At 43.9% G+C, this 25593-nt stretch overlaps 1 protein-coding gene across 7 annotated transcripts in view; it reads right to left on the bottom strand.

The window, feature by feature from the left end:
- RBM20 (RNA binding motif protein 20) overlaps positions 1–25593 on the bottom strand; it is a 104015-nt gene that overhangs the window by 15273 nt on the left and 63149 nt on the right. For 5 of the 7 annotated variants that reach the window (XM_027460482.3, XM_038181348.2, XM_038181345.2 and 2 more), the window contains exons 2-9: positions 11609–12749; positions 9821–9882; positions 9574–9665; positions 9135–9232; positions 4648–4791; positions 3618–3749; positions 1704–1783; positions 186–873 (exon numbers count right to left, since the gene is read on the bottom strand). In XM_027460482.3, the coding sequence (XP_027316283.3) occupies positions 186–873; positions 1704–1783; positions 3618–3749; positions 4648–4791; positions 9135–9232; positions 9574–9665; positions 9821–9882; positions 11609–12749 (2437 nt within the window). The remainder of the gene's footprint in view (positions 1–185; positions 874–1703; positions 1784–3617; positions 3750–4647; positions 4792–9134; positions 9233–9573; positions 9666–9820; positions 9883–11608; positions 12750–25593) is intronic. The other 2 variants (XM_038181342.2, XM_038181343.2) reach the window with 2 other exon arrangements.

Raw genomic sequence — 25593 nt, 5'->3', positions numbered from 1 at the left:
CTGGCCAAAAACATGGATGAGGTGACCTCCCAAGGTCTCTTCTAGAGCCATATTCCCTAATCGTATCATGGCAAAACGCCGCATATCACCAACACCACACCCAAAACAAGTGACCTAAAATACTTCAGAAAATACATCACATCATCATTTACCTTCTTCTTACATCAGTTTGGGATTCTATTTACCTTATTCTCCGCGGGTTTGGTTTCCTTCAGGTCGCTGCCTTCAGCAGCAGCATCTTCTTCTTGGTCTTTTTCCGCTTTCTTCACTTTATTCTTCTCACTTTGTTTCTGCCTGGAGCCCTCAGAGGCTTTGCTGTGCTTCTGTTCGGCCATCTCCTCCCTAGCAGCGTCCTCACTGTAAGAATGCCTCCGTTCCCTTAGCTTTGCCTCTTCCTTTCTCTTGGATCTGCCAGGCAGCTCCTGCAGCTGCCTCTGAAACTTGTCAGATTTTGACTTAGAGGCTTTTCGGTAATAGTCATCTTCCCTACTCTTGTAGCCAGATATAAGGTGAAGAGAGCCAGGAGAACCACTCCTTAAATATTTTTCTCTGTGCCCTCTGCCTCCTTCAATCCGTTCATCCAAATCAAACTTGTCCAGCTGTCGGGAATAATGTTTCCTCTCGTGTACCCATGTGTCAGTCCTATCCCTCTTCTCATCCCCATTCTCTCGCCATTCTCTGCTGTCTCTTTCCTCGTCCCGTCGGGAATACGGGGACTGATCCCACGACTCTCTTCCATTTCCCCAGTCGGTCCTGCTGGTCCCCATCGGGCTGTGGGGTGAACTGCAGGAAGTAAAGCTGGGAGTGTGGGATCGGGGTGACAAGGAACGGCTTATGGGGCTGCGAGAGCGGGGCCTCTCCGTGCCATACCTGCTGCAGAAGGAAAAGGCAGCTGTAACTGGCTGGCCCACCGCAAACACACGGGGCTACCCCATTGCCTGCATGCCTGAGAACTCAGGTCTGTCACAGACATGCCCTGCACAGCTGCAGACACAGCAAACAGGAGAAAAGGCAGTGCCATATCCACAGAGTTTAAACAAGTCCCCACAGATCTGCCAAAAATATGTTCATTCATTCTTTAAAATGTCTCATAGGGGTTTTTATGCTAAAAGCCTATAATACGTTAACACCCTTACAATGACCCTAGTGTTAGCATCCTTACTACTCACTCCTTTAGGGCACCTCTGAGACAAAAATGAAAATGATCACCTGTTTAAAATAAGTGTTTTAAGACTGTGAGTCCTTTCAATTTTTCCTTCTTTCCCCCCCCCCCCCGCCCTCCCTCCTCTGGAAGGTCAAGAAAAGTACCAATGAAGCCAGTCAGATCAGGAATATACCAAAATAAACTTCCTTCTCTCTCCAGGTCTCACAGCAACCCCAGCCTTTATGCTTTTCACTCAAGGGTGAGGAGAGGGGAATGGCTTCATTTGTACGTTCTTTGCATGCCAAGCCTATTTTCTGAGTCATTATCATCAGTAGTAATGAGTTAATTTATTTTCCTAACAGTCTGTTTCAATCTGATCTCATTACATAGGTTCTGCACCTACTATAGTACCCACTTCTATTTTCACAGTGATTTGAAATGAAACCTGAAATAGGAAAGCAAATGAGAGAAGAGAGGGAAGCACACACACTATGCTTATTCTACCTGCTGGTTTTCAGACCTATCCAGGTCCCGGTTCCAAACTCTACAGAAACTTTACCTGTCTGCCTCACGCAGCAGGTCTCTCTCCCTCTGTGAGTGGATGTCCTGGATGATAGCAGCCACATTCTTCCCTGGTTTCTAAGTAAGACAAAGACACTGTTTAGCACGCTGCACTGCTCTCCAAGCTATTATACGTGATTTGTCCCTTCAGAAACAGCACCCATGCATCATTCCATTTTACTACTAATGAGAAATACTTGTTCAGTGGTCTGGTTACAGTCTTTTCTGCAACTGGTATCTCAACAGCATGATCAAAGCAGTCAAATGATACAAACAAAAAATTTGTTCCATTATGTTGTAGCTCTCTCTCCTCATACTTGGCTTCTGCAAAGTCGGCTTTGAAAACTACCTTGTACTTCCCTGGTACACATTTGCTGTGGAGTATTTTCTAGAAGTGGATGTAAGATGAAACAAACCAGGCAGCTTTTCTAACAGCTGAACTAAATAGATGCATCAGCCTGTCCCTGCCCTCCTAGGAATGACCTGCCATTCTGGAGGATGGCTCTGAAAGACCAGGTTTAAATGCAAGAGCTTCAGAAAAGCAAAGTGCAAGAAAAATGTGTGCAGGAAGTGCTGATTACTTGAGGTTCAAGATCATCTACAAAAGGTGCACTACTCCAGGCCGGAGTGTGTGCAATTCATCAAACACTTGGAGCATGCACAGCTGAGCACCATAATCATGCAGGAACTCAGAGCAGTTCGTAGTGGCAAACAGCTCATGCATATCCCCCCTTTCCTGATGCTGTACTTTTGTTTGTCTCTTTGTTTTTAACAAAGAGAAAGCACATTTGTTCATGCAGGGAAAAACAATTCCATAACCTAAGAAATTGCCGCTGGAAATGATGAAAATCTTCCTGAAGTCTAGGCAAAGTCCTACACCCTTGTGGGTAAGCCCAGTTCAGCCTCTATGTGTAGTTGCACAGTCCCCACCACCTCACTTCTTGATGCCTCACAATACCGCAGTAAGAAAGAGCACCCTGATTTATGGGCTTCTGACAACTCCTTCAAGCCTCCTTTATCTATTAAACACATGCAGGATAGAAATTTTCCAAAGGTCAGACCAGACCATCTGAGTTACTCCTTTCCCTTAATGCTCATAGAAGGCCTCTTAACTTGGAACACTGCACTTATTTTATAAAATAACTTCGTGCTGTGTTGGATAATATAAAGCTTTTCAGCTTTGCACCATTGGTTTCAGTCCAAGTCCTCATGATTTTTTTTTCCCTCATCATTACAGCAAAACATAAGTTCCTGCCACTACGCTCTCAAGAGTACGGATTTTTGGAGATCCCTCAGGTGTCCACATCAAAAGCATCACACACTGCAAAAAGTACAAGGACCAAATACTGCTCTGTTCTATGTAAATAATAATAATAGCAACATAAGTGACAATAGATCATATTTCTAAGTGAGGTCATTCTCAAGAAAGAAAGAAAAACTAATCAGTGTGATGTTTATCCCTGCCATTGTGGCTCAGAATAGAGACTGCATTACGGCTCAAGCAGGCAACCAGGGAAAAGCACTGCCTCAGGCTTAGTGCCTGTGTAAAAGGATGGCACCCCTTATTTTTGCTGACATGTGGTATCTTACACAGGGCTGTGCTTTAGCCTTTTGTTAATTCAAGCACTGTAGAGAAGCCTGCTCAGAAGGAAGCTTGGAAGGGATTTTTGAAATAGTAGTATGATAGAACAATAGAAAATTGGATCTTTCCAAGGAATTACAATTTAGAACAACAGCAAACAGCTAAGTATAAACAATCTTTAACATACATTCTTTAATTTATCTTTCTTCACTTTGTTTTCCATAATATTAAAATGTTAACTAGAAATCAGCAATCAGCAAAGGTTTTTTGATGTATTCTCATGAACATGCTATGGAAACCCGGGAAATCTGATCAGGAATCTGATCTTACCTTCAGCTGCAATTCCTTGTATCTTTTAGACATCCTAATAAGTAACTTGTCATCATTTATCATAGCAGGTTTTTCTTTGTAGTACTGCACCATGGCTTGTGCTGCTTCACTGTAAGCCATTTCCAGAAAGGCCTAGCACAAATGGGGAGAGCTTTAAAATCTACTACAGAATTAAAAAACAAAGTATAAGACAGAAAAGGCAGCACAATCATTTTCATTTGGATTCTTTTCATGCAAACTATCTTGATAGTACAGAAGTGGATAGCTCTCCAGCCCTGCAGCTGAAATAGCATTACTCAGGCCATTCGTTGTTCAGCCTCTTTTAACTAAAAATTACAGCTTCAACACATCTATGAAAGCTGATAGGCAACTTTAGAAGCCACTTAAAAGAACAAGTGACTTGAACCCAATCTTTCTTGATATTTGAAAAAAAAAAAAAAAATCCAACACCTTTTCCCCACTGCCTCAATGGTGCTTCTTCAGCTGCTGACAGGATGCAGGACTGCAATGCTGCAGCAGGCACCGCTCCTGAGACTGCCAGCTCTGCCTTGCAAAGTGCAAGGGCACTAGGCAAGAGCAGAACACCACAGCATGACCAGACAAAACAAAGTCAAAAAATATATTTATTTTTTAAGAAAGAAGAGCAATGTTATCTAGCACTTCTATTTGCATGAAAATTGCAGTTGATGTGACTTTGATCTAACTGGCTGAGGATACTCCCAGCTGTGCACTGACCATATTTTGAAATGTTACCATCCCACACACTGCTCACTGGTGTGGCTTCCACATCCATCTGCACTGTCTGCTATGGTTATGTGAGAGAATACATCCCAGTCTTCCAAGTCTACCACTGGTATATAGAACATCCTGGAGTCTAAAATCACCTCAAAGACAGAGCTCTACTGCAATACAGAGCAGATTACAAGGGAGAGAGGTGTTGGTGCCCCGTAAGGGCACAGCCTCCCCTTAGCACATCAGTGCGTTTTTGTGTCCATTTACATCACTGCTGGTGACTCCACATGCACAGTACCTGATTAGTGGATTTCATGAGGATATAGTTGGTGACCTTCCCAAATGGAAGGCCCAGGTTAATGACATCATTCTCTGTGCAGCTTCCCTCGGGGAGGTTGCAGATGTGAACAACTCGACCCAATGGAGATTTTCTCTGGGGAAACTGGAAAAAAACCCAACTCAAAACCATGTTTTTATCTTACATATTCCAGCTACTAGATAAGACCTTACGTTTCTGCAAAAAAAAAAAATGTTCTGTTCTGTGTAGCTGTTATAAAAGACAAATATCCTTATTTAAAGACATATTTTAACATCCAGATTTAAACATTTCCCTTCCCATTCATATTTTTAACTGAAGCGTGACTTGCGATGGAGTCCCCATCTCTGGATATGACAAAGTCCAGAGAAGATTACTAGAAGAGATGCTCTTCCAGTAGAAAGAACTCTCTTCTAGAGAGAGTTCAAACAAGAATTAGTGCTATTGCTGCAGAAGGTAAGTTACCACCTCAAAACTCACAGAGCCAGCGACTTCATGTCCCTGGAATGTCACAGCAGAGAGCCAGGCTACATGCACAGGACCCTGGACTTTACCCAGCACCAGTGAGAGTCTGGAGCACCCTCCAAAGATAGAGATAGAGGGGGTTGTCTGCCACACGGAGGTCTCAGGCCCTCCAAAAAGCTCCCTGAGAGCCTGATACCTGTCTGGTTTACCACCACAACCCTCATGGCTCTTCTGCCAAGTCACGTAGCCTTCCTTTGTCCTGCAGCTTTCTGTGCCACTGATGGCTCAGTGCCTTCCCCACACAAATACATTGTTGCTGAGTAAAAGGCCCTTAACAAATAATTTGCCAGCAATGCACAAATAAATAATATTTTCAATGACTCAGTGAACACCTGTTGTCTGTGGTGCCTACAGATTGAAACAGATGCTCACTGCAGTCCCTGCTGGATTGACAGATATTAGAAATCAGTTTAGGTGACTGCAGAGGAGTTCAGGATAGCACGGGCTGAATTCAAACCCTTCTTCTGCCCTCGTGGAACAGATTGAATTGGGGATAAAAGCAACCCCGTTCAATTTGCTAGAGGACAAAACAGCTGTATCTCAGGCTGGAAAACCTACTGCTTTCCCTTCCCATTACAACAACACCCAGTAGGAGGGACATTTCTCTTGGGGGTGTGCTGACCACTGGACATGCAGAGAGCCAGAGGTCCCAAATTGGCTGGCACAGACACATGCTACCGGTGCAGTGTCACTTCCCAAGGGTGGAAGTCTATTTTGGAGTGCTGGGGCAGTTCCCAAAGAGCTGCCCATCTCCTGGACATGGAAAGCATGGTCTGTGCTCCATGTGCAAGCAGGTATCAGTGTATACTGAGAGAGAAACATAATTTACCCCAGCTAATGATATGCAAACATTGCTCACACAGGATTACATCCTCCCAGACTACTTCCCAGTTTATAACTTCTGCTGTTAGGGTTTTTTTGAAGAAGTATCTCTACCTTCAGTTAAAATTGTGCCATTCAAGGGAAGATGCAAATCATGTAATCTTGTGGGATCAAGTTCACCAGAGCCATCACAAATGTTTGGCTTGTCAGCAACTTCACAAGTCACAGAGCTAATGTTATCTTATTTACACCTTCATCCCATTACTTTCCCTCCAGGCTCTACCACTTAACCGTTTGTGTATTTTTGCTGCAGTAAGACCCTATATCATGCAGTCTGCTGTTTAGCTGGTATCTCACAGAGACTGCCCAGGTGCATAAGATAAATCAGACAAGTGCCACAGTCCAGCTGAAAGGTATTTTCTCTGGCAGAAAAAGAACACAGACCTGACCCTGATAAAGATGGAGCAACTCAATTCCACCTGAACAAAAAAGGAGTGATGGCTGAGTGCATCTGGCAAGGCAGCATACACCATGCAACAGGAGAATACAACCTGCACCTAGCAGGGGAAAAAAAAAACAAACCTTCCTGACAGCAAAGGAACACCTCAAGTCACCTGGCACCTCCTGTTTGTTTTGTCAGATCTGTTGAGAGATTGTCTGTTAAGAATATATAGGTCTAGAAAGATTTAGCTGTTCCCTACCTACGTGCCAGGGCCCAGGTTCAGACACGCACTCAGCAGTACATTAAATCAGATGACTGTGAGATGTTACCACCTCCCCCAAATTGGCAATGGCTTGAATTGAAATGCTACATCATAAATCTGCTACAATTCATGATTAAGAAGTGGTCAGACACTCATACCAGGAGTGGATGGGCTGTACCGGGCAATAACCTTGACAGCTGATTGAAGTTAAATGGGATCCATTCATTAAGTGAGCTGTAAAACACAGCCAGAAAAGGAATACACACCTGCTATATCCACACTCAGGAAGTTAAAGTAGCTGTTGTGCATCAAGCGTGGAGTGTAAGACTTTAAGTTAACTTTCTTTGCAGCTGATGTCTACAGAGGGTTACTAATGCAGTTGGACAACTACTAAAAAACCAATTTGCTCAACATATAACTGGTTGAATAAATTATTTGATGTGTAACACTGAAAAGCACCTCAGTTTGCCATATTATTTCCCCAATCTAATTTAGTTATTTTTATTACTTTTTTTTTCCCCTGATTTTGGGGTTTCTTACTTTTCAAATTCGTTATCCCTTTCTTGAGCTTTTTGCGAATCTTTTCTAAAGAGAATAAGAAACTGGCAGTCCTGTCCCTCCATTGCTAATGGCTCTGCATGGCTGAGGGAAGACTTGTAGCACTGTATTTGCCTTCCGAAGAGGGATAGAGTTATTTACAGACAGACAGCATGTATCCAGCTCTTCCAGAAATCTGAACACTTTGTTTATGATTACATGCAGGGTCAAGTATAATCTCCCACTGCTCAGTTAAATGGCAGCAGCTTAGCTGAAAATGAATACTGCTGTGCAAAGGTGTAGTAAATTATAAATCACCAGAGTTGTGGGGTGAATGACAGCTGGTAAACTCAAACTTAACACCTCTAATATAGCTCCCTGTCTACCTTAGGAGCTTTTGAAGAAAAAGGGGATTTATGGTGCCCAAAAAAATGAAGTTATTAGTTCTTTCATCTCTCCTAGTACTGCAGGTCATTCAGAAGAAGGACTTCTGCAGGCAGCTTAGATGACAAATAGTGACAGATTCTGAGGAGAAACGATACTGGTATTAGCAGCAATTTCATTTGTTGCGAGGTTGACAGACATGATGAAAAGGAACATTCCTGCACAGCCGCTGCTACTCCACCTCTGACCTTGGAGGCAGGCATCACAAGCAGCTCCACTCTTTGCTGCCTTGCACACATGGTGTCTGCGACAGGCAGCAGCTAAAATCTCTTCCAATAACTCCTGTCACAGCAAAACCCCACAGCAGAAAATTGATTTGATTAAACAAATCTGGGTGATGTTTTTGTAAGCAATGCCTGCTGTGAGCTGGAGTGGCACAGGAACACAATTCAGCCTGGCTTTCTGGAGAGTCTGAGACCACATCAGGATATAAACACAAAAGCTAACAAGGTGAAAATTTGAACCCCTGGATTACTGCTGCTATTCGATGAATGACCTAACATTAGTCTTTGATGTTTCCAACTCTAATCATAGCTTTCCTATATATTTTGTGCTTCATTTTATCCCTAACAACTTTGGATTTCCATAATGCATATGATTTGCTTTTCTTGACTTCTTTTAAAACCTTTTTTCTTCTTCTTCTTTTTTTTTTTTCTTCTCCATTTTAAGAACTACTTAGAACTACTTCTAATGTTAGTTTTTTTGTTTGTTTGTTTGTTTGTTTTTCTTTCTGGCACTTTTTGCTTATTGGGATGGTAATTCAGTTGCACACTAGAAGAATACAACTGGGAACCTGTGATGAGTGCTGGGGTAACTAATAAACAGAAACCACAGAAGGTTGCACACTGAAGCAAACTGACTGAAATGTTACCAGTGACAGCAGATATAAATAGTACACTAAAATAAACTGAGAAAAAGCTAGCCCAGTACAATGAATTGAATTGGGATCCCTAGATGGGTAAGTGTTAGCGAAGCTGCAGCCACTGTCTTTGCCACCACTGCTACCGGGGAGAACGACCCCAGCATGGGAGAGGCAGAGAGATTGCTACAGATAAATATCTGGAGAGGTTTCTCACTGCAATTGATGCATACAGTAAGTAAAAAATAATCCTATTCTTCATTCCTAGCTGAAGATGATTTTCCTGTGTCAAAAAGGTTCAGAATACAGGTGAAAAAACTATGGGAACACATAACAGTCCAGCGCCCTCCCCAAATCTGTCTAACATGCAAACAAATTCTAGCACTGTGAAAAGAAAATCTACAGTTGAGTTCTGATTTGATCAAAATCAAAGGCATAAAAGAGCTGCTGGTAAATTTAAACGTAAGTTAAACTCAACGTTCACATCATTGCCTAAACTGACACATTTAAAATTCCAGCAAGTAGAAGTGGCTTCTACAAGAATCTCAGCAAGGAGATCAGTTTGCTTAGATACTCACTCTTACCCCTGATGGAAGAGAAGAAAATGTAGGACCTGGCTGGCCAAAGGATCTTGCTGACGTTGTGATAAAAGATGAGCCGACATTTGGAGGATAATCTAAATAATGGATTACACACATTTCGTGAAAATCTTGACTCATATTATCATCTTGACTCAGTAAGAAATGCCCCATTTACATAATAATTCATTTCATAGTATCTACACCAAATTATACACTGCTTCACATTGTACTGTGAAAACAACTAATTGAACGAAAAATAAATTGATATTTTGAAAGACAATCTTGCCTTTTAAGTCTCTCTGTATACAACATCTAAAAACTATTTTCCTTGGAAACTTGTATCATATGTCATTTGAAATGTCCATTTTTCCCCAAAGACTGACTTCCCCTTTCATTAAAAAAAATATATATAATTATTGCACATGCAACCATTCACCTTCAATACTAGATGGATTGAAAACTGCTGCATTATTTGGTGATAAATGCAATGTTCCATCTGCTGAACTTAACACACACCGGATACCAGTGCTGGAAAAGAAAAAAACAACTTTAGGAGCATGCATAATGTGCCATAAATATTAAAGCATTATTATTAGACAGTAAATTCCTGGTGTAAAGCCACTGAAGTAAGGGATGCTCTATTAGGAATTCAGTTGGAAGACTGTCTGTGAAATAATACTTACTTATCTGAAAAAGCCATACATTTTTGGATGTGAAGACTTCCCTTAATGTGCTGATCCCAGTCCTATGTTGAAACAAAGAGATGATGAGCATAGGAAAAATCCTGAAACAAATATACAAGAAATTGCTTCTCCATTCCAATTGCCTTATTCTAAAATCAATGCTGAAACGCTGAAGATCAAAGTGTATGATACTGGATCCAAGTGCACTTCTATCCAATACATTTACTGATCTGTTATTTGTAGGTTAAATTACCTACTGGTTACTTTACACATGGACAGCTTCTATGTATTCATTTTTAAATCTAGTATGTTTATTTCTATTAAATCAGTTAACTTATTCTATCTGAAAAGGCTCTCAGCATTCTCAACTCCTGCGATGTCCATGAAGAGGGTGATTATTCATTCAGTATTCATATTCATTTCAGTAGATGAGCAATACTTGTAAGAGAAGTGCATTTAGTTATTTACACTTTTATGAATGAAATGAGGCAGTTCATTAAACACCAATCAACAGATCATTGTAATGACATCTACCCACAGTTTTTAAATGTTAAATTGAAAAAGAAATGGCCAGCATGCCCTAGATGGGGGATAGTTCACACCACTCCTGTAGCTGCAGTAGCCATAGCAAACCCTCTTGTGAACAGCTGCTCAAAGACTAAAAGAGAAACATGAAAGAGCAAATGCATTCAAATATCCCAAAGCCACAGGGCATGTACATATCAGCTACTATTTCATTTGCTGGCCACTGTTCCTGTTGTAATATTTTTGTCAGGCCACCATCAGCATGAGAACACATGCCTTTGCCATTAGGTGCTGGTCCTGCGATGTGATGGAAAAGGCCACAAGGACTTGTGGGGCTGGGCTCACCAGGCAAAAACAGCCCCAGGCAGAGCCCATGGGCAGCGGTGGGCTACGCACATAACCGTCTCCAGAGCTGACCTACAATGTGATCTAGCACACAGGCTCACTGGACAACCAGGAAGTCTCTGCTCAAGGGTCAGTTTGAGTTGGAGGCTCCTCTGACAGTATAAACATGGCCAATAAAAGCTGGCTGGGCCCATGACAGATAAGAACTGGGAGCATGGTCTGTAGCCGATACGCTGGGTAGCTTCTTGCTTTCAAGCCAAAGCCACTGGGACAATGGGATCTAAAGTTTCCTTAGAGCTACTAGGGGGTGTAGGACATCCCAAAAGAGAAATTGGTAAACTCATTTTATGAAAAAGTGCTAATTTGTTTAATCAAGTTTCCACACAGCTTTTATTGGGAAGGCTTTCGGATCAGAAACACAAAGCGAGAGCCAGACGAGACTGCAGATGTGCAATTACAGTACTGGCAGGAGAAAAGGGGGGTGAAGGGGGGAAATCAGGTTCAAGCTCCTCCTCCCCTTGAACTGCATCCATCAGAGATGAGCAACAACTTGAGCCTGGATCTGGCATTTCTCACGCCGGGACTATAATCTCCCAGTGACAGAGCGCTGCGCACGCACATGTGCTCACCCTCATATTTTCACAGTGAAATGCGAAACAAAAACAGACCCTGAAACCCCCGTAATTTTCACAAAACAGATTTACAATGCTCCAAGTCCTAGGCCTATGAAACTCTCTCTGTATTTCTCTCTGGGTACCTCCACAGCGAGCAAAGCTGACTTGGCTGACGGACACGGCTACACCTGGAGCTGGACAAGCAGCCAGATAAATCACCAGACAGACACACAGACAGACAGGGCACCCCTTCAAACGCCGTGTGCCCGAGCCATGCCCCTGCATGCAATTATATGCCACTCACCTTCAGATCAAAGATCTTCTTGTCGCAGAGGGCACAGACGTGGGGGAAGTGGAGGGGGGCCGCGCCGTGGAAGTCATTCAGCTCGTGGGGCTGCAGCGGCCGCATGGGCAACTCGGTTGTGCCAGTGCTCAGCTCCTCATTCTGCCTCACCCGGGGGCTGCCGAAGCTCTGCTTGCTATTGTTGAGCCTGCCGAACGCCGGGGCCGCGGCCGCGCTAAACTTTGTGTCAGGTGTTGGCTCTTCGGGGTTGTACAGCTCGTTTCTTATTTCATACGGCTGCTGGCTTGCTGATGGCCACATGCTGTCGCTGGGCAGGAGGTCAGGCTTGTTTTGGCCGGAGAAATTAGGGATATTTTCCCACTGGTTGCTTGTACCAGTGCCATGCAAGATGGGGCCGGGATCTCCCTTTGGATGAGCACTGGTGTGCGGGTCGCTGGGGAAGGACGGCGCCGCCCCAAAGGCCTCCTTCTGGAACCCCGCCGGCGCATCGTGCTTCAGCGGGCCGGCAGCGCTGAAGGGCGCCTCGTAGCGAGCCCCTGCTGCTGAGGGGAAGCCATGCTGGCCAGGAGGATCCCCCTCCGAGGTGTAGGCTTGTGGGGCGGTGACATTTTGCTTGTTGTACTCATAAAACCCCCCTGCTGAGGCGGCGGCGGCAGCAGAGGGTCCCGCCTTGTTGAGACCCACGACCACGGGCTGCTGGCTGGAGGTGGGAGCCATAACACCTCCAAAGGGATTCATGACGATGGTGTTGGGGGCCTGAGCCTGCACGGGCCCCAGGCCACCCCCCGGCGTGGCCAAGGCCGGGGTCTGTGCGGGGAAGGCGATGCCACCGGAGGGGAACCTCGCGCTAGCGATGCCGGGCCCTGGCGGAGGTCCTCCAGCCGTGTGTCCCGGCGGGGCGTTCATCACAGAGGGGTGCCGCAGCTGGTTGAAGAGCGGCTGGGACATGGCCACTTTGGAGAGCACCTGGTTGAGGACAGTGGCGGCGGCCGGGTTGTTGGTGACGGCGCTCTGAGCCAACTTCAGCCGCTGCAGCGTGAGCTGCGCCTGGAGCTGGGCCAGCTGCAGGCTGGCCGGCGAGGGGAGCAGGGGGTTCGGGGTGCCGACGGAGAACGGGCTCTTCTCCAGGAGCTTGGCAGCGCTGCAAGGGGTCAGGATGTGGGTTAGCCAAATTCACCCGAAATCAAACTGGTCTTGCCTCCTGCTACAGCCTGGCATGAGGCAAGCAGCCACTTCGAGAGATTTATTTGTCTAAACCCAGGAGAGCAAGGCGGTGGCTGGCAATGCAGCTATAACCCGTCTTTGCTTAAACCTCTGCTGCATGTCCGTTTCAGTCAAAAAGTTATGAGGGAGACAAGTATATCACGGATCTCTCTTGCAAACCCCCGTTTCATCCCTCACTGACCCTCTGGATCAGACCTTCAGCTCACTTTAAATACCCATGGGATTCACACCCATAATGCAAACCAGGAGCAGAGGCAACATAAGCTACCCCAGACCATCCCCGAAACTCTGTTCCCTCCCACCCCCCTGCCCTTTTTATGTGGTTTTCAACCTCCCAGTAGCATTTGTGGATTTTTATGGTGTTTTATGCTCAGTAGGACCCAGCACCACCTTTTCCCACAGAGCAGGGGGAAGTGAAGGAAAGGACATCAGATGGTCGCATAAAGCAACCCAGTAAGTACTACACAACTAGCATAGCTGGTGGCATCAAGGAAGATGCAATACATAACACATTTTTTTAAAAACTATTTACAATTCTCCTTTAATTGTACGGCAGCCTGTTCTGTAACAGAATACATAGCTTCCCTGCTGGCCAGATGGGAATGTAGAGGAGGAAAAAAAGCATATGATTTGCTGGAAAGCCAGAGCAAAAACAAATGCTGGGAATGTGAAGAAAAATGCATCAGAGGTTGCGCAGCTACTTCAAAAGCCGTAGAAAGAGAAATGGCAGCGAGAAGGACTATGAACAAACCATCCTAAAGAGTTTTCATAGTTCAACTGGAAAGTAAGGCAAAATTTCTGCAGTGTCAACTGGTGAAAATCAAGGTCTTTGCACTTCCTAGAAATTACAGGTGCATTGAGTGTTGTCCTTTAAGCCTTGTACATAGGATAAATAAAATGATAACTAAATTTTCCGCTTGAATTCCAGAACTAAGAAAATAGGAGACGATACTTTCAGCCATATGTTAGTTCCTGGTGTTGGAAAGCATCTTTGGGAGATCTCCCCAGCTCACACCACTACCTGCAACCCTCTCCTTGCCACATGAAACCCTGTCAACAGAAAACAGGAGAAAAAATAATCCTAAATGGGTAAAGACTAGCGAATTCATAAACAAGTAAAGTGTTATAATGGAAAATATTAGGCAACGCTAGCTTCCAGGCAGCTGTACCCACCCTGCTTTCACTGCCCCCCTGCATCCTTCTGGTATACTTCCAGCAGCATCCGTGGCAGAGCCAGCCTGGCATGTATCTACATAAACTGTCCCGTGGCCACGCTCTCCTGTAAGCCATGCTGCCTGCACTTGGATACCAGCAGCCATTTTCACACCCGTACCAGAAAAAAACGTGAGCCTTCACTTCTTACACCAGCAGGAGCCCTGCTCACAGATGGCGCAGCTACTCGACACATTACAAATGGCTGCTCATTCCGAAAATGAGAGCGGAGAGCACTCCAACAACAGGGATGTGGTCCAAAGCTCAATTAATTTATATTGTAAAAACGTATTGAGTTTCAATTTAGGCCTTTCAAAGCAGCAGGAGCTACGCATCAACCGCCATGCAACACTCACTGTTAATAATTGGCCAATTTGCTAAACTGCATGGATGAAGTTGTAGTTAATGATAAATGTCTTGTCAGCATGCTACATTTGAAAACCACAAATTAGGAAAACATCTGCTTAAATCCAAAGTATGACTAAGAGAAAATGAATGGGTTTCATATTTAACATTTAACTTCCACTAGCAACTGCACGGCACATCTGTCTCCAAAAATACAAAACGCCGTTGGATAAGTGCATCATTATGTCATGGCGAGATTCCCTGCCAGCACAAGCTGACACCAGCGCGCTTCAGCGCTGAGGTGCCTTTTGTTTTCCTGTGCGGTTTCCATCCCTCACTCTCAGACTTGCATTTATAATACAGTTTGCTCTAAATTCGATTACGGATGAAAGTCAGTGTGCAGCTCCAGTCAAAACAACACAGAGGTTCTCAGAACTCCCAGCCTGCAAGCTGCGGACCCACAAAAGCTGCTGGGAAGCCCCACAGGGTTTCAGCAAGTGGAAGATCCCACACCAGCATGCTTGCTGGGGAACGCGGCACAGCCCTGTGCCCGGGCTGTGTTTTCTGTGCCTCCAGCATCTGGTTCACCATCCTGGTTTACGATGTGCTGCGCGGCACTCACCACAGTCAGAGCTACTGTTTCATTTTATAGCTGCTTGTACCTTTTGTACGTTAAGCAAGCTGTAAAATGTTTTCAAAAGTTTTATAGAGCATGCAAATAAGAACTGCCTGGTGGCCCTAAAAGAAAAAGAAGAGCCAGCATGTAACGTTTGCAGGCTCAGGAGCCGTGGATGACTGCTGTTCCCAGCAGCCTAATTGTGCCGTGCTGCAAGCCCGTGCAGCAGTGTGCACATCCCAACAGCTGCAGCCGCCTGCAAGCTCTCGCAGCTACCTGCAGGACATGGGCATGGGTCCCTCCCAGGGGAACCACAACTCTCACAATGCTGCTGCAAGCCCTGAAGCTCCCTCAGACTTGGGCTCTGCTCATGTTCCATCTGACTGTATCTACCTGACTCGTATGTCCTGGTAACCCACCCCAGCACATAAGCAGTGCCCTGTCAGAGCACAGCTGGGAATGCCCAGCAGTTTGCTGCCCCCCCAGCTCTGAAATCATTTCTGGGCTCTGCACTGGGGGCAGGCAGAGCAGGGGGTGCCCAGCACAGCTGCACGGCAGGACAGCCTCCAGCCAGCTCGGGCTGAAAGCTTTAGGGCTGAAGAGCGGGGCAGCACCCACCCCACTGCCCAAACCCACTGGCTTCAGCCCTTTGCCGCAGGCTGGTGGTGGGGAGCCAGGGACAGCGAGGAGCTGCCTTACCTGGAGAAAAGCAAACGCTGTAAAGAGGAGCTGCAGCCCCTGAGCCACTTGCAGAGGGACAGAATTAGCGAGGGGGGTCATTCCCATGCACTGGTAGGTTTGGAAACGGCTACAGCTTCAAAATTCAGCTGTCTGGTTTGCATTTCCAGATTTCAGGGTGCTTCGGGTTGCACGCTTTATCCTCGCACAGCAGAAACTGAATATTTTATCTAATCAAGCTAAAGAAGGAAGGGAATGGTCATGGGGCAGTGGGAAAAACAGATATGCAGATGGGAGGCTGGGAAGAGGGCAGTGTATAAAGCATCTCTTAGAATAGCATCCACATTTAAAGATTTCTGTTCTGTTATGAAATACAGGCTGTAAGAGATATGCAGGGACAGCATGCAGAGCTTTTAAAATCTTTCTCTTTCTGTTCTACAACCATTATATTATATACTTGATAACATCGCTTTGCAAATAAACCTGCTGCAGATTTACTAAATCACTGGAAACTGCAAGCATCAAGTGAAGATGGGGCTCAGCTGTGGCATTTTGTGGGGCCATTCACCTCTCGTACACACACATGTCCCACCCCAGCTCGTCCTCAGGTTACCAAAACGCAGCCCTGGCTGCTCGTGGGGGGTCCGTGCCGCAAGATGATTCAAAGCAGCTGAATGAATAACCTCTCGCTCTCCATTGAGTGCTCAGGGAATTAGCCCGCATCAGCCAAAGTTAGCTTGATCCCTTGCAAAACATTCCCGATTGTAAGGTCATACTGTAAAAAGTAAACAGGAGTTGTTCTCTTTGTTAATTTATTTAACATTAAACGCACAGCTGGGCTACACAAGTGCCTCTGCTGCACAACTAGAAAAGCCAGAGATGATCTTTCTTTTCTAAAATATCTCAGCCAGGAGCGCTGCTGTAAAGTTTCCACAAAGAAAGCCACAAACCAGGCAAGTTTTCCTCCAGCTCTAGGAGCTAGGAGTTGAAGAGGTGCTTCACCTACTGCAGTATTCATAACGAAATTGCAAATGTTGGCAAGACCCCATTGCTATAAATAAATTCTGCCCATCTGCTGCCCCTGTAATCCTTATTATGTTTTTAGCATCCAAGAACATTGAGCAATACACGGTGTCGGAGGTAAGGTATCTAGACTGCTGGATTATTTGAGTAATCCTGGCTACAAGAGTGATGAAAAGGCCGAGCACAAAACACATCTATTAGAACAGACTGACAACCCACAGCTTGATTTCTACAATTCGGTGATTTTCAAATGACAAAATTAAGGATGTTAAAGTGCTGCCTGGCACCTTCCAAAACAAAGGAATAATTTTTTAAAATACAAACTAATAAAGTTATGATGTTAGCTACAACTACGTATTTAGGAAGTATTTAAATTCAGAAATATTTGAACTGTTGCATAGGGAATTAATTTGAATTCTTCAAAAAATGACTAATTCAGGGCTGTGCAGATTTTTTTCTTGCATTTGCCATGAAACTTGTACATCTTCTAAGATTTTGCATCCCTTCTGCCATGACACTTTTGCCTTTATGCATAATTATGTCTACTTGTCAAAAGCTTTGATGGATATAGTTGTTAATATTTTTCACTGTGAAATAATTTGAAACATGCATTTTTTCTATTATTGTGTTGATTTCAGAATTAAAATGGAGCAGGATCTGAAGATATCTAAATACTTGAAATGTATGACTACTCTTTGTTAGCCTAGGATTAGATTTAAGACCACATGTGCAACAGCATGCTGTTTTTCATCCATTCAAACTGTTTCTGAATCAATTTTTCTAACAGTTAGAAAACTCTGAATTTTTAATTTGGGGCTCCTGAACACATCAAAGAGCACCAATTTCTAATTATCCAAGCACAAAATCAATTATATTCTGTGTGAACATCCCTTCCCTGTAACGTATTATTTATTCAAAACACACAGGGCTGCCTTCTTTAAACTTATCCAGAACAATTGCTGCTGCACGAAAAGAGCAAATCGAAAAACTTAAAACTCAATTGCTACATGGGTGAAGCTGAAAAATATTAGGGGCAAACCTAGCCTTCAATTAAAAAATGTACAATTTGACTTCTGTGAAAGTATCTGCTTGTTTCTGAGGACAGAATTCAGCCCCCTGAATTCAATGGAACTGCAAAGCAGTATTTCAAATGCCAGTAAAAGTAAACACAAAATTCAGCAATCTCAACAACATATGTTAATTATTAGAATAACTAATTGTTGTAACAATGTTTTATGTTGTTTTGTGGATCCCACTAAGAACACAGGGCCTAAGTTCTTTTTTTTTTTTTCTTGTTGAATAAAACCAACATTTACATCAATTAAGTCCGGTACACTGGTTAAAAAGTGGACACGGGAACTTTTTTCTACGCTGTAGATTGCATCTGGCTGATACTAAATTTCTCTCTCCATGTCTCCATAAGAAGTATTTTCTTTTCTTTTATTTTTTAGTGAAATTACTTTCTCGGTCATGAAAGCTTCGAAAATCTGCTGAAAGGAGAAAAACCCTCCACTTTTAGAATCTAAGTTCTGAAATCATCTGCTGCAGAATTTTTTTTGCTGAGTTTCTGTTATACTTGATTAAAAAAATATCATGTTTCCCAGTAAGTTCAGCTAATGATAGGGAGCACTAAAAACCCTAAGCTACTTTAATACGTTTATAAGCTACAAGTAAAACCCTTCTTATCCCAAATGATGACTTTTAAAGTCCTCCATTATACTGCTGAGGGACTAAAATAAAACTCTGGCCAATGTATACATGCACTGTGCCAAGAGAGTTTTGCATATGTTTGGCAACGGTAAACTCTATTATCTGGACAAGCATCCAACCTAGCAGTTAGCTGGAAGATGAAATGTAAAATGTTACCACAGAGCTGCTAAGGTCGAGGTTTACAAAGCTGGGAGTTAAGTGCCTGACTCCCACCAAGAGTCCTTTGGGCTCGTTTGAAAATTTCACCTAAAATGTCCCCAGCATTTGTTCATATGCAGAGAAGTCAGACATTTTCCACTGATGACGGTAGAGGATACAGGGGCAAACACAGCAGCTACATCTTCAATAATGGTTGTGATCGTGGACGAGATCTTATGAGGATTTTTAAACTAACTGCTGAGGTGGCATCAGGCTGAATTCAACACCTCTTGACGTACTCATTTAATCCATTCTTGGGAACCTTCCCTGGAAGAGACCTCGCAACCTCCAGGGACAATTCATTGCCTGACTCCCCTACTCTTAGAAGGCCCCTCTTAAAATCTACAGCAGCTCTCTGCTCAGTCATCCAACGCACACCAAGGAGGGTTTCTCTTGCCTTCCTGAAGCCACAGTCATGCCTTCCTTAGATCCACCCCAGCTCCTTTCTCTGCACATCTACTGTACTGCATTTGTTTGTAATGCCCAATGCAACTGCTCTTCCTCCTAACAGCACAGCACAGCCTGTTCCTGAAGAGCTGTTGCCCACGTGAGAACCAGAGATGGTTGTTTGGAGGGATCACTGGAACTTGGCTGGTCTTACTTTCCACACGGGGATGGCCAGCTCAGTCCTTGCTCCTTTTGACCGTCCAGTGGATTTTTCACATCAGCATTTCACATCGCCCTCATCAATATTTCATCCAGGTTATGCCAGATCCGGTTTGTTGGGATTACTCTGGATTCCTGTGCTGCCTCCAGAGCACTTGTAAATCCTCTCCTCTTGGCAATAACTGCATAATTATAATGGGTGTTTTGTTCACCCAAGTCATTAATGAAAGTGTCAGATCAACTAAAGACCGCTCCCAAGAAGGGAACCACGATGCATTTTGCCTTCTTCTCTCCAAACACTAGTAATGCAAGGACCTCTTTTCCACATGGCTGGTTTGCTCTGTGTGTTGAACATACCACATTCTTTCCTCCATGGTTTGGAAAAAAAAAAAAAAAAGACACCCCCCCCCAAAAAAAAAAAAAGCAACTGCCCTATTTGCATTTTCAAGAAAAAAAGGCTGGAACTCTGGTGATTCTTATTAAGAACTGCTGCTTTATAGTTATGGGAGAGATGTCTTGCATTACTGTTTAAAATCAACTATACATTTTGGTTTCTTTTCTGTTGGATTTAGACACTTTCAAATGCCAAAGGCAATGCCATAGACGACAACCCACAGTCGCAACATAAGAACAAAACCAGGTATTCTTGAATTTTGCAGTGGCCTTCATGCTTCTTCTCTCCTTTGTTGTATACTGTTATTCAGTACACATTTTACCCTGAAAACATCTCTTATATTGTGTGGAAATCCTGACTGTATATTGAGCATATTTCTGCTTTCTCTCCTGCAACACATATCTCCATAAATATTTAACTGAGGAAAGTTCAACCACTTTCAAATAAAGGACATACAGAACTAGCACATCGAGCACCTAAACCCAAGGTTACAGGGAAGGGTTTCCAGAAGTTGGGCAAGTTATTGTTCCAGAACATTTAAATGGTGTACAGTTTGATGACATGCCACGGTATGTCAAGGGCTCTGAGGATTAGTGTGTGCACAGGAACACTGCTTTACATTTTAAACTTCTGTATCGGGCCATACAAATCCGCTAAGCCACACTGCAGCCATCTATCTGCAAGCGCTTCCCAAGGAAACGTAATTCTTCATGTACTGAACTTCAAGGAAATTTGTTTTAAAACTTCATTTTCAATATGTGCTAAAACTTGTCAGAAATAGCTATAGTACCAGACTGGTGCCCCCTGCAACATGCTGCAAAGCTCTGACTTGGCACAGAAGTTGTCTCACAGCGGGCAAGCTGCATGGGACTGGCAGCAACAGGCTGCCCGTGCCTGCCTCCCCAGCGCCTTTCCTGCAACAACCCTCATCTTCTAGGCTTCAAACACCCTTATGGTGCAAAGTCCCCAGGCCGGACGCTCACAGCAGTGCCCCCATAAGAAGAGGAACTGGGGTTCCCCCATATCTTCAGCAGGCAGGTGCCTGTGCCGTGCCCAAATCACCGGCGGCTCCCACCCAAGAAGTACAGAGACCAGGGCTTGTTGGAGGCTGAGGGGCAGGGAAGCCTTTGGGGAGTGGAAAAGCAGGATAAAAGATGGTAATGCAGACCCACAGGGCTAGCAGAGAGGCCGGGACAGGGGTTAGCATTGGCAGAAACGGGTAACGGGTTGAGCAGTTCCAGCAGCACCCAAGCTACAGGCAGCAGCACCCGCTGCTCTGCCGCGGCTCAGGGCTCCCAGCGGCACTCTGAGCCACCCCTACAGAAGAAATGATCTGGAAAGCTCCTTGTAATTAAAGGGAAAAAATGAAAAATAAGCCTTAAAAAAAAAAAAAAAGTCAGAAACCCTTCAAAGGCTTTTTACACAAGCACAAAGGACAAATGCCCAACAGGAAAATAATCCTTGGCATATAGTACTTACTAGAAAAGATATTACAGTAATATCTCGCCATACCTTCTGCTAATGTGTTTTCCACGGGGTATTGTTAACCACTACAAAAATAATAAGTTTGAGCATATCAATATCTCACACTGCCTGGAGGCAAAGCAGTTTTCATTTGTATGTAGAAAGTAGGAAGCGTAATGTGGTAGGCAGATAATTTCTCATTTGAATAACCCGTATCTATTTCACAGTAATATAAGACAATATAAAAGCCCTTTTACAGAAGTTATGTCTTCAGTTTGTAGACAAGAAAATGACATATAACTGCAGAAATGCTAAAGTACTAAGAAGGATTTTTACTTCAAAGTAGTTTCATTTGTGTTCAGAGAAAGGATTGTCATTTGTGGGAAAAAATATTACCACTCATCTTTTTATTTATTAGATATTATTATATATTATGTTATATATTATATATTAGTCTATGTTATATATTATATATTAGTCTAATGATATATTTTAAAATTTCAATGAAAAAATTTATTAGTAAATTAAGTCTCTAATTTAAGTCCCTAATGAAGTCTCTAGAGCTGCAGTCAGCTCTCCTAATGAGAGCAGCACGGGCTACAGAAATCACACGTAAATCTGAGCTCTCCTGATTGCACCCTAGGCCAGCCGAAAAGCAACAGCCTGCGACTAAAAGTCACACCAGAGCACTACAATCGCTTTGTAATTATTCTTGTGTCACCTCCTCCTCCAGAAGCTGTCTGAATGCTGCGTGGCACTGAGCACCGCAGCACCAGGGTGCCCAAGGAGGAACGCTGCAAGAACTCTCATCTGAAGCAGCCAACGTGATTTACTTTACCACTGATGTTTCCTTTCCTACTTAAAGGAGGAAATCTAAAGGAATAAGAGGGGTTCTCAGTTATTTATCATTCAAAATTCTGAATAGAAAAGCAGAACCTCTGCGGGTTTCCTAAAATAAATATCACTCAGGTATAAACTCAGGCCTATTTTATAGTTTCCCAGGTTACAGTTTTTAAAACACGTATGTTAGAAATTCCTATTGTTTACACACCCGCACTCATTACTGACACATATAGAGTATATATATACACCAACCTTAGGAAACACACTGACACACACAGACCTAGCTCAGCTGTTACCGAAGCGAGCTGCAAAGCCCTTCCTGATTTCGGTGCAGCCAGAGCAATGCTTCTGTGTCCCCCCTTGGTTATGTTCAATTTAAACAAAACATCAAAGAATGCCCTCTTTTCATGAGCTCTTTGAAATCAGGCTGCAATACTAGGCCCTAACGTTCGTACTGTTACACGCAAGTAACACGCAGCACAGTTTGGCCTGCAAGCTCTCATTATCTGCTTTGCACTGAACGTTGTTTGCCTTTTCTTTAACGCGTCCAAATTTCTGTGCTAAAGAAATTTTAATGTGAATCTTTTAATGTGAATCTTTATTTTTCTTCCATTAAAAAGCAACAGTTGGTATGAATCAGACCTGAGTGTGTTCCTTCTGGCAGAAAACAGCCCGTGCCAGAAGTGCTGGAACTCTCTGGCTTTGAGAAGTTTAATTTGTTGTCTTGAATAATAAACTGCCATTCAATCAACCCTCTGAAACAGAACATAAAACAGTGCTTAAATCTTGAACGAGGACCAAAAGAGCTTTCCACAAAGGAAGCAAAATTGGGGTAGGCATCTTATATTAAATAACGTCAGTTATTGTATTCTCCCTTTTTGTCTGCCTTCAGCATTAATTAGGAGTAACTGACAGTCAATGTGCTTCGAGCGCTGCACGGTAAAATTGATTAGTAGACTCGGACGGAAAATAGGAATCAGTTTTTGATGAAAAATATCAGGTTCCAGAGCACCGCATGTGGCAGTTGTGAGGAAAGGAAAAGTGTGAAGATATTAACCCGTCCACTAACCTCAGCTGGTCATTTGCCCAGCTCTGCTGACAAAACTGTCAATACAAACGGGCAGCCTCTGCTCTTTGGTTAAGCAGGGCGTTATTCCCATTAGTTCTTGCGGGCTGGTTTTGTCTATTTTTACTTTACTGCATGTGCTCTGCTCGGTAGCTGCAGTCTGTGTGACTAATCAGCCTGTATGACTAAGGTAAAACAGGTTTTAATTCATTCTGCTGGCCTGCACATGAGGTGTTACACCTCATGCTTACTGATGTATCTTTTAATCTCATAACACTCAGGGGCTTGGACACAGTTTTATTTCCAGTCTGAAAAGATGCCCAAGAAAGTTGCGATCGCTACTCGCTAAATATATAAGTAAGTAAATAAATAAATAAATGTGCTGCTTTTCATTAAAATTATCTTATTCATCTCCAAGCTTTTATTTTTTGAAAATAAAAGCTGTCTTGATGTATGATGTAGCAATTAAAAAAATAATAATAACGCCATTAACAATATAGCTCTGGTTCTTTCTCTCTTCTTTCTAATCCAAGGAACTCTGTCCGCAAGCTAATGAACACATTCCCAAATTCAACCATCTTTGGAATATTTTGGTATTTTGACTTCCTTTAACTTTTGGAAATAACTTTTGCCCGCTGGTTGTAAATGACATTAACGTAATTCTGCTTTTTGTCTACTCGCAGTGACTTTGAGGCTTATTACAGGGTGGTTAACCATGGAAAATCAATAGGATCCAATTCAGCATGGAATGTCTTTTAAAGGATAAAAGCGTGTTACGAAAAGCTAAGCAGTACGAGCTACTGCACGAAACAGATCAAATCATTAATTTGAAATCAAAGTTAGCCGTCGCAGCCAGAGCTGCGTATGCCTGCCTGTTTCGCTTTGTTACGGAAGGCGCCATGCTTTAAAAGTGAGTTTTAAAGGTGACCACGAGCCCACGCTCGGCTTGGCAAATTAGCGTACATCTTACCTTTCTGCGACATGTAAGGCTGCGGGCGGCAGCGTGCGGGTGCGGAGGAAGCGGGGCCGAGAGCCGATGTCCGCGTTACGCACATGCCTCCCGATAACATCCCATTGACATTCTACCTGCTCCCTGCGCGCCGTCTAGTTACAAGCTTCCTTCCAGAAAGTCACAACTTTAGGAATGAAGAAAAAAAAAAAAAAAAAAAAAGGAAAAGGGAAAGCCAACCCAGCCCAAATGGAGGACTGGAAGGCGGTCACGTGGCTGCCGGGAACCATTCTTGTTGCATTACACGCAGCAAGTGTGGATGGCAAACAATATCAGTTGATGTTTATGCCATATGGTCTCGGTCTCTCCACATTTCAGCACCAAAATCCTGCTTCAGCACAGTGTAAAGCCATGGGATCCTACTGGGGAGAGGGTCACAGTCTAATTAGGCGAACTGCGGAAAAAATGAGCTACGCTAACGAACAGTGAGAGGGACTGGCTGCTACAGCACAAGCCCTTGCTCCGGAAAGCAATGAGCGTTATCCAGATAAAGTTTTAACAAGAAATTGCAATTTCTAAAAATGCACACTCAATACTTTGTGTTTTAACCCCTGAGCAATTTATGAGGAGACTTGCTGCCTCCCAAGGGCAGCGGAGGCTTTGAGGAAAGGCAGTGCTGGTCTTTGGGATAATGTTATTGCTAAAATCAGCTACCTGCCTTCTCGGAAACAGCCAGCAGAAACTCGGTAAAGGAAATTCATGGCCGAGTGCTAATCCGCTGCCCCCAGCACACACGAAGGCTGACCTGTGCCACACGCTCCGTTGCGATCAAAGCCGGGCGAGAGGCAGCGCCGGACCTCACAGCCTTCCTGCGGGGCTGGGCTCAGCCGGTCCCTCCCCGCTGCCGTCCCTGCCACGTTAAACCAAAAGCTTTTCAAGAACGAGTTTTGCACCTTCCTAAACCTAAATATCTCATTGTTGACTTCCAGATGTCAAAATTATCGACCTTTCCCGTATTTCACGTTATTCAAGGACTAACAGAAAATGCAAAGATTGGATACAAAAAGCCCTATTGTTCTGCCTCTGCTTATAACACACCGCAGCACACACTTAATTAAGAAGCTAGAGGTGCGTACCCCTGTAGACAGTCAGGCCTTCTCTTTACAGCTGTTTAGCTGGCCACTCAACTAACCTGGGACACGGCAAAAGCTTATTAAACCAGCTTGGAGCAATTAATAGCATTAGTCTTGGGAATATTTAACAATAGCAGGGGCTTTGTGTACGTGACATGGTCCTACAGAAGGAACCACTGCAGTACTTCACACTTGGATATACTTTGAATACTTCACATGACGGGACAAAGGGGAGCCCTCAGGGGTCTCCGTCCAGGCTTTCTAATTTCCTTTCTGTCCTTCCTTCCTCCTTCAGGTGCCACGTCAGAGCGCTCTCCCCACCTCTCCAAAGGAGAAAACTGCTGTACGAGTCTCTGGCCCTTCTCCAAATGAAAAAGCCATGTCTTTAAGAGATGGCAAAGCCTGTGACTGAAAGGGGGAAGGCACTTAACAGGTGGTCCAAGGGTGTTCCTTCCCACATGCGACTCCCATCAGGAAGCAGCGGAAAATTCGAGGGAAGGAGAAGGAATTAGCAAAACCTGTGG

This window comes from Anas platyrhynchos, chromosome 6 (genome assembly GCF_047663525.1).
Source record: "Anas platyrhynchos isolate ZD024472 breed Pekin duck chromosome 6, IASCAAS_PekinDuck_T2T, whole genome shotgun sequence".
In the NCBI taxonomy this organism is placed as follows: domain Eukaryota; kingdom Metazoa; phylum Chordata; class Aves; order Anseriformes; family Anatidae; genus Anas; species Anas platyrhynchos.
This window is presented reverse-complemented; position numbering and strand designations above follow the sequence as displayed.